General features: G+C 36.2%; 1 protein-coding gene and 2 pseudogenes across 2 annotated transcripts; 2 read left to right on the forward strand and 1 right to left on the reverse strand.

The window, feature by feature from the left end:
* The first annotated feature begins 5,340 nt into the window (after positions 1 to 5,340).
* Positions 5,341 to 7,254, forward strand: LOC18599313 (UDP-glycosyltransferase 92A1-like; annotated as a pseudogene). Its single transcript, XR_016026507.1, has 2 exons — positions 5,341 to 6,986; positions 7,061 to 7,254. The product of XR_016026507.1 is annotated as a UDP-glycosyltransferase 92A1-like (transcript).
* A 600-nt stretch (positions 7,255 to 7,854) lies between these two features.
* Positions 7,855 to 9,443, reverse strand: LOC18599314 (UDP-glycosyltransferase 92A1 pseudogene; annotated as a pseudogene).
* A 2,106-nt stretch (positions 9,444 to 11,549) lies between these two features.
* Positions 11,550 to 14,066, forward strand: LOC18599315 (protein SIEVE ELEMENT OCCLUSION B-like). The gene is made up of 7 exons (XM_018120867.2): positions 11,550 to 11,756; positions 11,863 to 11,976; positions 12,242 to 12,669; positions 12,778 to 12,893; positions 13,120 to 13,229; positions 13,345 to 13,799; positions 13,924 to 14,066. Exons 1-6 carry the CDS (start codon positions 11,598 to 11,600, stop codon positions 13,774 to 13,776), a joined length of 1,359 nt encoding a protein of 452 aa, XP_017976356.2. The 5' UTR covers positions 11,550 to 11,597; the 3' UTR covers positions 13,777 to 13,799; positions 13,924 to 14,066.
* The last annotated feature ends 763 nt before the right edge of the window (positions 14,067 to 14,829 follow it).

The raw sequence follows: 14,829 nt of genomic DNA on the forward strand, positions 1-14,829 counted from the left end.
TTGTCAGAGACGATTGTCCCTCAACACTCTTCTACTCAGGATATGTGGTACTGGGCAATCTACAACTTTTTTTTCCTATGAATTGTTAAGGAAACAGAAGAATTTTAATTCGACTAATGTTTTTGGTATTTGGCGGTTTGCGTGAAAATGGTGTGGACCTAAGAGAATTCGCATGTCTTTATTGCAGTGCATGCATGGCAGATTGCTCACGAACCAAGAGAGGTTTTGAAGACATCTCTCCATAGAATCTTTATGCAGACAAGGTGAGCTGGAGGAAAAATCCATTCACCATACTCTTCGTGATTGTTCGATTGTAACCTCTCTGTGGTGGAAGTTGCTGCAACCACATGAGTATAATTCCTTTTTTGGCCTTTCAAATTTGGATTGGTACTTGGTTAACTTAGGCAAAACTAAGATTATGTCCAATGGGTTTTCATAGGCAACGATTTTTGGAGTAGCTTGCTGGTTTCTCTGGAAATGGGGAAACCTATATATTTTTAGAATAAATCGATTAATGTTGAAATGCGGCTAAGTTTAATTTATACTTTAATTGCTGCCATCCAAGAAGAACGATTGATAAATGTTGATAATGGAAGAGATTCTAGTGCATTCAAAGAAGAAGTGTTTATAAGTTGGAGGGCCCCTGAAGTCGATTGGATTTCTCTCAATACTAATGGTGCTTGTCAAGCTTCTACCGAGCAATCAGCAGCAGGTGGTGTACTTAGAGACTCCCCTAGCCATTGGAAAAGTGGATATGCCATGCGTCTACGAAAATGTACTGCATATCAAGCGAAGCTTGGAGGGTTTAGGAAGATTGTTCTTTAAGTGGATATCAAGCCAGTGGTCCAAGCAATTTATTCTGAGAATATTCACAATTTGCTCAAGAGACAATGAGAAATTTGAATTTGTCATAAATTCCGAGAGGGAAATAGAGTCGTAAATTTCATGGTCAATGAAGATTTTAGGATTTTTGATAATTTTCTAACTTTTAATTCTCCTATAGCTAGACTTAGAGTTTTATTATTTTATGATGTAATTGGTGTATGTTTTCTCGTTTGGTTAGACAGTAAAATTTTTCATTTCTCTAAAAAAATTTTTTTTGCAAATTTAAAAGATTATTTTTGCAACGAATGGATAATTTCAGAAGGCAAAGAAAATTTAAAATTAAATCTTAGCGATTGAACATAAAATTTTTATCTTAAAAATCTTAAATTCAAAAAATGGGTCGGACATAATCAAATTTATGAGATGTAAGAGTACTACCTTACCTTTCATTTTATAGTCTAATATTACATGTACTCAAAAAATATGTTCTAATATTTTCATTCGCATAATAAGATATATTTTAATAAAATTATATTTACAAATAAAAACTACAATCACAATCAAATATATCAGAAAAGAATTCAGCGAAACATATAAATCAACCAACAAATAGCATAGAGATATACAAAATCTAACAGGAGACCCAACTCGCGTACATTATGAGACTTAAAACACTTGGGCCCTCACGATTCTATGGCCTGATCATTGCCATAAAAAAATTAACAGTATGCCTGATTTTAATTATTATAATATATTTTCATGCATTTGGATATATATATATATATAATTTTATATATAATAATTAAAATCAGGCATACTGTTAATTTTTTATATATAAATATGCCTGATTCAGGCATACTATATATATATATATATATATAATTTTATATACTTGATTCAATTTTAAAGTTTTTTTATTTTTTCTTTCAATTTATATTATTATTATTTATATTTATTTATTTATTTATATTCTATTTATTCGTATATTTTAAATCTCTATAGATTTTCTCTCATAAATTTTTACGAATCATCAATCATATTCTTTTTTTTTATTATGTCATATGTGGATTCGATCTTTTACTAGTCATATTTTTTTTCTGTTACGTAGATTTTATTTTCAATGATTTTAATCTTTAAAAATAAATAAATTATTATATAATTTTCAAATATAGGTTATAGTGTTATACTTTTATTTAGAATTTTAACAATATATCATTTTTTATTCAAAATAACCAATGTGTTCTAGCATACATGTTGCAAAATTTAAGTAATAAAGATATACATATGAATTAATAAAATGAAATAATTGTATTTCTTTCAATACAATTTTGTTTCTTATATATTTTTAATGGCCCCCAAAATAATTTTTTATTTAATAATTTTTTTTATTCCTCAAAAGTTTTGATAAAATTAGAGTCATTGTAGTTAGTATATTGCTAGTTAAGCCCAGCAAATAAATTTTAAACTAATATGTTAAACCTATCAAATTTAAAAATAAAAATAAAAATGAGTCTAGTAATCCAAACCCATTAAGTTTTAATATAAATATAAACTTATTATAATATATTATATCTTAACAGTCCAACTTAATAGCTTATCATAACAAATTTTTTCTCAATAGTTAACCTAATAACCTAATATGTTAAATAGCAATTTAAGAGGCAAATAGAAAATAAGAGGAGAGTTAAAATATACAAAGTAAATAGACAATTCATTTAAGTTTGAAAAATTATTTTTCTTCCAATCTTGCACACAAAGAGTAAGAGAGACTCATTTCATAATTTCATTCAATCATATATATATATATATATATATGACATCATTATTACTATTAATGTGTATTTTTTTGTATATCTAATGTCTTGTGAATTTTATTTAATCTTTTAAATGAGTGATAATTGAATTATATATAAAATTCTGTTTAACTGTTTAGTGTCTCTTTTTATTTGACCTTCTTTTAAAAATACTCTAGCTTCGCCCCAATTATGTACCTTTTAATTTGACTTGCATGTTGCATTTGTGAATTTTTTTTATTGTTTAATCCAAATTTATACGCATTTTTTTTTCTTACGTCAAGTACCTGGCAAGGACATATAATTCTAGAAATTTTTATAACAAAAGCTTTTCAAAATTATTTTAAAGGACGATGATGGTGATAAAAATGTTGACATGTTTCAAGCAAACTAAAGTTTGTGCAGATTTAAAAGATTATTTTTGCATCGCATGGACAGTTTTAGAAGAGAAAAGAAAATTTAAAATTGAATCTTAACTCTCGAACATAAAATTTTTATCTTGAAAATCTCAAGTTCAAACAATGGGATAGACATAATCAAATTTATGAAATTTAATATTACATGTACCCAGAAAATATATTCTAATATTTTCATTCTCAAAATAAGATATTTTTTAATAAAATTTCTTTTACATAAAAAGTACAATCACAATCAAATATATCAAAGAAGAATTCAACAAAACATATAAATCAACCAACAAATAGCATATAACTAAACAAAATCCAACATAAGACCAAACCCACGTATATTGTGAGACTTAAAACACTTGGGCCCTCAAATTCTATGGCCTGATCATTGGCATAATGCCACTGAAACAAGTCTGATTGTAATTATTAAAATATATTTCCAAGCATTTGGGCATTTGATTGAATAGTAGGTGCATCTCGTATAAAGACTTAAATTTGAATCCTTCCTTCCAAATGTATATATTACATTTGAGCACCAAATTATCTTTGTAATTAATATAAAGGTTAAAACTAGAATTTACTCAAATAATAATATAAAATTTCTCCGTTAGATATTGGTTTGCTTGATTTTTTTAATTGATTTTTATCGGATTTAATAATCATGTTGTATATTTTAAGAGTTATATGGTTGCGGTTTTTTTTTTTTAAACATAAGATCTAAAAAAAGAGAGAAAAAATAAAATATTTTCTTATGTAAGTCTCTCCAAAGAAGAAATTAAGCTACTGATATCTATGTTCTTGGATCTAAGGTTTAACGAGGGGGGTGGGAGGGAGAGCACAAAATCTGTTGTAACCTAAAGGCTAAAACGATGTGTACTCAAGATTAGTGTTAACAAGAAACCACTTATAAGATTTGAACTCAAGTAAGACGAATTCACCAATTGAGTGAATCATCTGCTCATACTAGAAAACCCAATTTTGATTTAATAATTTTATTGTATAAATAGTAAAGAACACCCTTTTCTAGCAATTTTAGATAGGTGATTAAGTCAAATTCAATGGCCAAATCAGCCCATGTACCAGGCCCATACACCTTGCTAGAGGTTTGAAGTGCGACAACTTGGACCTTAAACTTCAATGCAAGCCTTTAGTTTTTAACGTGTGGAATTTTGTATTTGAGCAGTATAAAGTTTTATTTAATTATTTGAATTAGCTTCCAATCTCATAGCGTTTACTGCTTCTGTTATTAACTGCTTGGGATGGACCCATCGGGGATGTCCTAGGCATAGTGGTCAGTTAGACTTCTGCTGGATGCTGTCATATTGTTGAGCAGAATCTGATCTACTCACTCTTCAGGAGGTACTGCTTTGTTTTTAGCATCTGTGGCTTGCTGTCACCTGCATGGTATTGCGATGGGGTGTTTTTCTTTGCTGCTTCTCTTATGTGTAGTTAGTGTTATGTTGCTGTATGGTGCCGTGTCTCATCTTGTTTCTTTAAGGGTACTAGTTACTACCTCCCTGTTCTGATTCTATATGGGGTGCTCTGTTTCCAAACTACTTTTGCTATATGCTATATCATCCTTATTATGTCTTTAACCAACAGCTTCTTCAACTACTTTAGCTGGTTCGAACAATGTAATTATGTGTTCCAACATTACACATATTTTCTTTATTGATTATTTTGTTTTATATGGCCAATTGCTATCAGATGACCCAAAAATTGCGCCAATATGCCTTGGCCAGTTGTTTCGTTGGAGAATAATAATGGTACCATTTCCAATCCTCAAAAATTCTTAACAAATATTCCTCCTCGGAAGATCCAAGCTTACATCAATGCATGTGTCACGCAGAAATGAGCTGAAAGAGGAAGGAATTAATTAAATATACTTGGCAAGGCAAACTTTGCTGTCATTGCCAATTTTTTGACAGAGAATAACCACAAGCTTAGTTCCTTTATTTGGATTTAATCTTGACTTCAAAGGTTATCCATACGCTTCTCATTCGAGACAACAACTCATGATCATCATGAGCATCATTGCACTACACAGAAAGAGCTATAAACTTAATCTATATGTGATAGAAGGAGAAGAGAGTAATAATTTGAAAGAGAAGGAGATGTCAAGTTTAAATCAACTGTTACGCTGAGAGACGTGATTCCATATCCAGTCTGCCATCGTTGATTCCCTTTGTTTACCTTGCCATTGTCAATCTTCATTCACAAATGTCAAGTCGAAGCCGAACATTGATCTGTTGGATTTAGTGGACCTTGAGATTCCACGTTAGCCAAGTTCCAAATGTACAAGGATTGACCTGGACAATAGCGACAGTGTAAAATACCAAGCTATGATTAAACTCAGGTTTCAATTCCCCACAATACTACCAATAAATAGATCAAAGAGACACCGATTCTTGCCCTGTGAAAATTTCTAGAAACAAATATGTCAGAGAGATCGCTGGGTAGCTCAAGCGAGCACCTCGTAATGCTTCCTATGATGGCTCAGGGCCATCTTATACCATTTCTAGCGTTGGCAAGAAAAATTCACCAGCGAACCGGCTTCAACATCACCATTGCTAGTACCCCTCTCAATATCCAATATCTTCGATCCGCCATTTACAAAGATTCAACCCCCGCAACCGAGTGCTGTGGGATCCATCTTGCCGAGCTCATCCGCTTGGCAGCGTTGTCTATCAAAGCAAGCTGCCGATCCCTGATCGGAACGCTGAGAATTTGCCATTGGATCAAATGGAAGAGCTTTTCAGCTTAACGATCAGCCTTCAAGCCCCATTTCACCGCTTGTTATCGGATATCAAAGAGAAAGAAGGCAGGCCTCCTCTTTGTACAATATCGGATATTTTCATGGGATGGGCTGTAGAGGTTGCCAAGAGTGTAGGCACGATAAACATTACATTTACTACTACCGGAGCGTATGGCGGTTTGGCTTATTTCTCTTTGTGGTTGAATCTTCCACACCTGCGAGCAGATTCTGAAGAATTTACTATTCCGGGGTTACCTGATAGGTGCCGTTTTCATATCTCACAATTCCATAAATTTGTTAGAATGGCTGACGGTTCTGATCCATGGTCCAGGTTTTTACAGCCACAGATTTAACAGACTTTTCAGTCTTTTGGGTACTTGTGTCACACTGCTGAAGAAGTTGAGCCTCTCGCACTAGAATGGCTCAGAAATTACATAAAACTTCCTATTTGGGCAATTGGTCCTCTGTTGCCTCCAGTAATGCTGAATAAGTCACCATATTCAGGTTCTAGTATGTCCAAACATCGTGCTGGAAAACAACCTGGAATATCCCTTGAAAGATGTATCGAGTGGCTTGATTTGCATTGTCCTGATTCGGTTCTGTATGTATCTTTTGGTTCACAAAACACTATTAGTCCTTCACAAATGATGGAATTAGCTAAGGGCTTGGAAGAGAGCAGGAATCCATTCATTTGGGTCATAAGGCCTCCATTCGGTTTTGACATGAAAGGTGAATTTAAAGCAGAATGGTTGCCAGAGGGATTTGAAGAACGTATGAGCGAAAGCAAACAAGGGTTGCTGGTGAGAAAATGGGCTCCTCAAGTGGAGATTTTGTTACATAAATCTACTGGAGCATTTCTCAGCCATTGTGGGTGGAACTCAGTGCTTGAGAGCTTGAGCCAAGGAGTGCCAATTATAGGATGGCCATTGGCAGGAGAGCAACCTTTCAATTCTAAGATGTTGGTTGAAGAAATGGGTGTCTCCGTGGAGTTGACAAGAGGGCATGATAGCACGATTGAAGCGAAGGAGGCGAAAAAAGTGATAGAAATGGTAATGAACAAGAAAGGAAAAGGTGGGGAGATGAGAAAGAAGGCTGTAGAGATTGCTGAGAAAATAAGAGCAGCGGTTACAGAGGAAGGAGAACGAAAGGGATCTTCCATTACAGCATTGGATGATTTCATTTCCGCCGTTCTCACAAAGAGATTCAGTGAGTAATGAAAGTTAAGAGTATTTTTTTTAATTATAGGGTCAACATTGAACATGGTTGTCTTACCTGTGCAGCTAGTAGTTTAGCAGCAAATCATTCGCAAGGAACCTCACTGATTCTCTGCCACTAGGTTTGTTTTCTATACTTTTTGATCAAAAACATAAACTGCCATGAGCAGCTTAATTGTTGGTTAAACCCATAATAGTTGATCATTGTCGAATAGTATGCTTGTGGTAAATACTAATGAATTTACTATTTATTGCTTCTATGTTATTGGTGAGTAATCAGATTGTTCCTCTTCTATATAAAATAATATCACCCCTTTTAGGTATAGTTATGATAAGGGATATATAGAAGTAAATTTAGAGATGAAAAGAGATTGGTTGAGTTGGTCCAAGCTGCTGCATTAGACCCATTAAAACCCAAGATGTGTCCAAGGGCAGTTGGCCTACTCGGCTTCACCTTCGCCTGGGCAAAACCCATTAAAGCAAGACATACACCAAGGAAAGGTTACGGGAGGAAGAGGAACCCTTAATTGATCTTATATGTGAGCACCCTAACTAAATTATTAACTATATCACAGAAACATATTATTTAGTTAATAACCAAAGAATCCTTGTCTCTAATCTTTAATCTTTAAGGTTAAACCCAAACCAACATATATGTATTTCACAGTGCAGTTACGTAAGTAAGAGGCTTTCTACTTATACTAATTAAAACAAGATCAACCATGAGAGGGATTTGGAATTTTATATTTTATACTTACTTTGATCTAGAAATTAACAATCATTAGTAGGTGAAGTACCAGAAAAGTGTTGGTTCTCTAAAATTATAGATTTATAATACTTATGATCACTATTATTGGACATTTGATCGAGAAGCAATAGTTGAATTCTTTTGATTATCTCGACTACAAATACAGTAACTTTATTCATTTCTCATGGAACCAACACATTGCTCCTTTCTCATTGCAATAATAGCAGCAACAAAATCATCCAAAGCTTTAATGGAAGATCCCTTCTCCTCCCCTTCCTGTCTCTTTGCTGCCCTTATTTTCTTCCCTGTCTCCACAGCCTTCCTTTTCATCTCCCCTCCTTTTCCTTCCTTGTCCATTACCATTTGTATAACTTTTTCCACCTTTCCCCCTTCAATAGTACTTTGAGCTCCTCTTGTCAACTCTACACAAACACCCATTTCCTCCATCAGCATCTTGCAATTGAATATTTGCTCTGCTTCCAATGGCCATCCTATGATTGGAACACCTTGACTCAGGCTCTCCAGCACCGAGTTCCATCCACAGTGGCTCAGGAATGCTCCAGTAGACTTATGCATCAAGATCTCTAATTGGGGAGCCCAGTTCTTCACCAGCAACCCTTGCTTACTCTCTCTCATCCGGTCTTCAAATTTTTCCGGTAACCACTCTGCTTTAAATTCACCTATCAAGTCAAAACCTCGTGGAGGCCTTATTACCCAAATGAAAGGGGTTTTGCTGCTCTCCAAACCGGTGGCTAAGTTCATCATTTGAGACTGACTGATAGCGTTTTGTGAGCCAAATGATATGTAAAGAACTGAAGCAGGACGGTGCGAATCAAGCCACTCGAGACATCGCTCTAGAGATATTCCAGACTCTTTTCCCGTGCGTTGTTTGGAAATGAAAGAACCTGAAGAAGATGAATTATTCAGCACGGTTTGGGGCAGAAGAGGACCAACTGGCCAAACAGGAAGATTTGTGTATTTTCTCAGCCATTCTAACGCAAGATGCTCAAGTTCTTCAACTGTGTGACACAAGTACCCCGAAGACTGGAAAGCACTCAAAATCTGCGGTTGAATAATCCTTGACCATGAATCATTACCATCAGCCATCCGTAGATTTGGAGTCAGGATTGATACAGGAAAACGACATGTATCAGGAAAGCCAGGCAAATGGAATTCTTCAGAATCTATGATGCCGTGTGGGACATTTAACCATGAAGACCAATAAGCCAGGGTGCCATAAGCACCAAGCGGGGTAAATGTAACACTAGAAGTGCCCACAGCCTTTGCAACATCCACCGCCCACCCCATGAAAAAGTCTGATATTACACACATAGGAGGCTTCCCATCTCTTTCAATGATATCCAATAATAAGCGATGGAATGGGGTTTCAAGGCTAATCGTCGAGCGGAGGAGTGTACCGATTTGATCCACATGCAAGTTCTCGGTGTTATCAGAGTTGGGGGGTAAGCCAGAGCAGCAGAAAGGTAGCTCAGCTAGATGGATGGCCGATTGACGATCAGTTGTTGAGCTAGAGTCTTTGCAAATAGTTGAGCGAAGATATTTGATATTGAGAGGAGTGCTGGCGATGGTGATGGTGAAGCCTTTTCGCTGGTGAATTTCTCTTGCTAACGCTAGAAGAGGAATAAGATGGCCATGAGCCATTAAAGGAAGCATAACTATATGCTCAGTAGAACCGCCCATATTTTCTTGTTAGAATTTCAATGTCAGGAACCGTAGAAATGAAGGTTTGGTTTCTAATTAATTCCATATGGTGATGAAATTATATAGGGAATTGTTTTAGCTAATTCCATCGCCCTTTCTGATAACTTTCTGTTTCAGTTTATTCTCTAATTAATTAAGTTTAAGCCAAAGGTAATTCCTTAAGTATTTACATTATGCCTATTCATTAGATCATCTTTAAGCTGCTTTCACCTCATAATTGTAACCCAACAACTCATTTTATGGGTTAAACCTCTAGTTTTAGTTTTTAATCAAACATAAAATATAGAATTCTATTGAATTACATTTTGGCATGATTACTGCTAATAGTTATGACTTAATTAATCTGAAAAGATTTCAAGTATTTTCTTTAGGGTTGATCCAACCCACCTTCACCATTAATACATATAGGTGGCTATGGCCCATGGCATGTAAAAGCATTATGATTTTTGTCTTTTTTATATAGAAGCTAAGCTGCCAACGTACTATAAAAAGTGAGTAGGAGTATTATCACTTGTCAAAGCACGTGTTTTTTATTTCTTTCTCCTTTGGGAGGAATCTATATTCGTTTGCTTCCAATCATCCTTTCATGAGAATGCCTAACCATTAAAGGCTTCAAAACCGGACAGGAAATTATTTATGTGAAGGCGTCAGCTCTTACGTACGTGATCAGCACTCCTTCCAAATCATATCCATCTCATGGGACCTGATAAAATATTTTTGGGTTGTTGGTAATTGGGGAGAGGGGTAATGCCCCACTCCAGTTCTACTAATAGGAATCTGTTATCTGTCGATGTCCTGTAACTGTAAGCTCGTAGATTAATATATGTGAGTTTTGTAAGTTATTATGGCGAAAGAGGTATGAACTGTACAGAGCTGTCAAATGTGGTTTTGTTGAATATGACCTGAATTTCCTTCCGAGGAGGGAAATGGTCTGTTTAAGCAGATGAGCCGTTGTTCACGCTGACTTTGGAATTTTGAAGGCTTGAGATCTTCTCTGTTTTAAAGCTCTGGGAACTTTGAATGCAGGTATATATGGGCTAGGCTTCGAACTAGCCCATCAAGAATACAATTTTTAAAGCCTACTCCAAGTCCACTCTCACCCATTTATATATTATTATATTAATATTTTAAAATATACTTCAACATTAAAATTAAATGATAATGTATTATTCTTTTAAAAAATAACATTCAATCCTTAGACATCTCTAATTCTTCATATTCTTTCTTTAGCGGTTTGATTTATGATATTCTCTCTTCTCTTGAGACTTGTCTTGTTTCTCAGACTTGTCTTGGAACTTTGAAGCCTTGGTGCACTCGTCTTGGAATTTTGGAAAACTTGATTTTCCCATAGTCTTTCTTTCTGTTGGATAATTTCTTGGATTTTCGGAAGCCTTATCAATTCTTTGTAGTTGATTCTTTTAGACTCTTCTCCATTGGACTTGTCTGGAGCTACATTCAAACCTTGATCCTGCAGAGTCCTCTCTATTGGATCACCTGTCGTGGAATTTTGAAGCCTTACTTCTTCAGGGTCCTCTCTATTGGCCTTCTCTTGGAACTTTAAAGCCTTGTCTTTGGGAACTTTGGAGGCTTATTCTTCAAAGACTTCTCTCTTAAGACTTGTGTGCGTAATCCGACTTTACAAACCCTTATTTATACCATTAGGTGTGGAAAGTTTCATAAAAATTTATTCTCCTCAATCTTATCTCGAATTTGATGACTCATACTTGAAAATTTTAATTGGATAAACCCTAAGTCTTCAGTGCATATGCTTCAATTGTCAAATGACATCTTTGGAATCCATGAAAACTTGACTCCTTGGCAACCCATTCAATGACACTTTTAGTATCATATGACTTCATCATAATGGTGTCATTATACATTACGTAATGTTTGATTTGTCCTTCAAAATGCTTAGCAAATTTATTTGAATTAAAAAAAATTCATGTGGGAGATTTGGCAAAAGTGATTGGATAAGATTTGCCTGTTCTAAAGATACCTGCCTGTTTCTTATAGTTTTGTAAACTTTAAGTGGTGTATATAAGTGGCTCTGCTGCCCCAGACAAAAGCAAGCAAATTTAAGTGCCCTTTGCATTATACACTAAATTGCTCCTCGATTGCCACATTATTCCAACGATGGAAACACCGTCTGCATTCCTGTCCTCAAAGACATCGGTCCAACTGTTGGATGAAATTCGTGCAACTCATGCCAATGACGACCAGCGAGATGTTGATGTCAAGCCCATTCTCCTCTCTATGACGAAAATTTTGGATGACGTTGAAGGAGATATCAAAGTACGTCCTAGTTGCTATCCTTATTTGGGATTTAATGTTCACTTTAGTTTATCAAAATGGTTGTTGGTGTTTAGAATATTTGATAAGCTTTTTCGAATTGCTGTAGGGTACTGCACGTGGACGCAGGGTTACCTCCAAGGGCAGCACCAGCCTGCCGCCTGCATTTGATCATAGCATGCTCGAATCAATATTGGCTGATATCCGTAATGTCTCTGGCGAGGTTTGTGTTTGTTGCCTGCCCGCTATTAACGTTTTAACTCTTTTGATTGTTGATTGCTCTTGCAGTCATAGAGGTAATTGGGACTACATTGCCTCATTCATGTTAGAATATATATCAGCAAAATATAAACAGAACCGAACACATGACATTTAGTCAAATTGACGTACATATGATAAATTTTATCCAATATGTCGATGAAAAAGAGTGCAATTCACCATGGTGATGATGAACTGATGATATAACTTTGTGTTGGTCTATTTTGTAGTTCTCATGCAATTGCTCAGAAGGAGAAAATGCACATGCAACGACTATGAAGCTGCTGGAAACGCTTAAAACCTATTCATGGAACACAAAAGTGGTGCTAGCCTTAGCTGCTTTTACTGCGAATCTTGGGGAGTCTTGGCTGCTTCTTCAGCGCGGCAATACAAATTCGCTAGCCACTTCTGTGGCTTTGCTCAGGCAAGTTCCGGAAATCGACCGTCTTGACCTACTGGGATCTGAGGTTGGTAAACTCATCCAGGCCATTAGGAACTTAGCAAGCTGCAATGCTAAGTTCATGATGAAGGTACACCCTTGGTATTTTTCAAAAGACACGTCGCCAATCTCAGAAGCCAAGTTGGAAATCATTCGGGCTGCATATTGGACTATTCACAGTGTTGTACAAATTGCAAGCCTTATAGGCCGGAGAAATAAGTAAGCTCTATATCAACAGCTACATTTCTTAATGCATGCAATAATAAGATTTTACAAATCAATGGCCGTTGGCTAGTTAGCGAATCTTTTAATTACTTTTGATTTCAGGAGCACTGCATTAAGCATGGAGAAAGGGAAAACATTGGTAGCTCACTTGGAAACTGAAGTCAGCGAGATAAGTAAGATCCTTATGTATCACTTGAAGCGTTGCAAAGAGTATATTGGTGAGTCCTTGTCTTTTATATATATTTAGGTATATTTACTGCTTCTTCCGTCTTATACATTATTTCTAATTTTGATTTTTGCACAATTTAAGAAATTTTAAATCGAATTTCGACTTTCCAAAATTATTCTAGGTATGCAAATAAGATCATTTCTATGGGAAATATAACAAGAATTAATTACCACAAAAACTCTTTTTACTACAAAAAATTTCACAACGTGATGCAGGGAAGGAGATGGAAGATGCTTATCAAAGCCTGCTGGAACTTATGCAAAGATCTGGACGAGACATCGTGGAAATTCTCAACAGATTCCTTTGCCATGGCAACATGGATAAGGTTGGCTTTTGTCCTCCATTAACACCGGGATCTCTTTCCGAGTGCATTGCAATTTTTCTAGTCTTGTTTCAAAGTGGATGCATAACAGTAGTAAATTTCTGCTGGATACAAACAGGTTGATATTGAAAAACTGAGAAGCAAGCATGTGCTATTCCTCATATCAGACCTTGACATCTCCCTCGGAGAGATTACAGTTCTTAATGAGTTGTACCTGAAGGGAGAGGGCTATGAGGTGGTATGGCTCCCAGTTGTGGACGGGCTGTATGATAAGAAGAAGTTCGTGGAGTTGAAATCATCCATGAAATGGTATACTGATGTGCCCGCCATTCTTGACCCAGCGGTCATTAAATACATCAAGGAGGTTTGGCATTTTATTAAGAATCAAATCGCGGTGGTTTTGACTCCAGAAGGTAAGGTGACATGCCAAAGTGCACTCCCTATGTTGTGGACATGGGGGAATGAGGCTGTTCCTTTCACTGCTGAGAAAGTGAAAGATCTCTGGCGAAAAAGATACCATTGGAGACTTGATTCCTTGTTGATGATCTGATTGATCCAGAATTACAACAATGGGTAAATGATCCACCCTCAGTTCCTTGCATATATAACATAGTCCTATAAGCTTTTTCTGCTTCGATATGTCCTATTAGTTCTAATTGTGTTTAATTCTTGATGCCAACTCCATGCACTGTATCAGATTGTGGAAGGGAAACTCATATGCTTGTATGGTGGCGGAAGTATTGACTGGATCCGGGAGTTCAATACCGGATTGAAATTTGTTCTTGCAAGGATTGGAGAGTCCGTAGAAATGGTTTACGTGGGCAAGAACAACGACAAGGATTGGACAGAAAAGGTGATTCGCGACTTGCGCGTTATCAAATCGGAGAGGCACTTTTGGGCTCGACTGCAGAGCATGTTGTACCTTTACACAAAAATGAGACAGGGCAAGACCTTGACTAAAGATGATCCCTTCATGCAGGAGGTGATGAAAATTCTTTCCTACGATGGCGGTGATCGGGGATGGGCTTTATTCTGTAAGGGACCCGATGTGAAAGTCAGAATGGACGGAGAAACAGCTCGAGCTATCATATCGAAACACGGTGATTTGGAAACCTATGCTAAAAGGCATGGTTTCCTTGAAGGACTCAACTATTACATGGAAGAACAAGACATCCCACATAGCTGCGTCCTTCAACTGCCTTTGATCGACTCGGAAGTCCCGGGGAAGATGTGCTGTGATCAGTGTGGCCGTGAAATGGAGATGCATTACACGTATCGCTGCCGCGCCCTGTAAGCAAGCATTTTACGAGTTTGGGAAGGACCTAGTACTGATAAAGATGATGATGAAATAAGGATTACCCTTGGTGTTTGTTGCTAATAACTGTATTTGCTAGCTGCTTTAATAATTATAATTATAATAATATCCTCACCACTTATCAGCACATCTGGCTGGTAAAGAGTGGGGACTGCTTGAAGTGTGCTCTAAGATTGATCAAATAATAAGTATGCTGGTCCAATTCTTCACAACCTTCCACTTCATCCTAATTAATTCATATTGATATATTTGATCATATTAAAAAATCATTCGATGCACAAATCAGGA

The sequence above is a fragment of the Theobroma cacao genome, chromosome 5 (assembly GCF_053813885.1).
Source record: "Theobroma cacao isolate CCN51 chromosome 5, ASM5381388v1, whole genome shotgun sequence".
Lineage (NCBI taxonomy): Eukaryota > Viridiplantae > Streptophyta > Magnoliopsida > Malvales > Malvaceae > Theobroma > Theobroma cacao.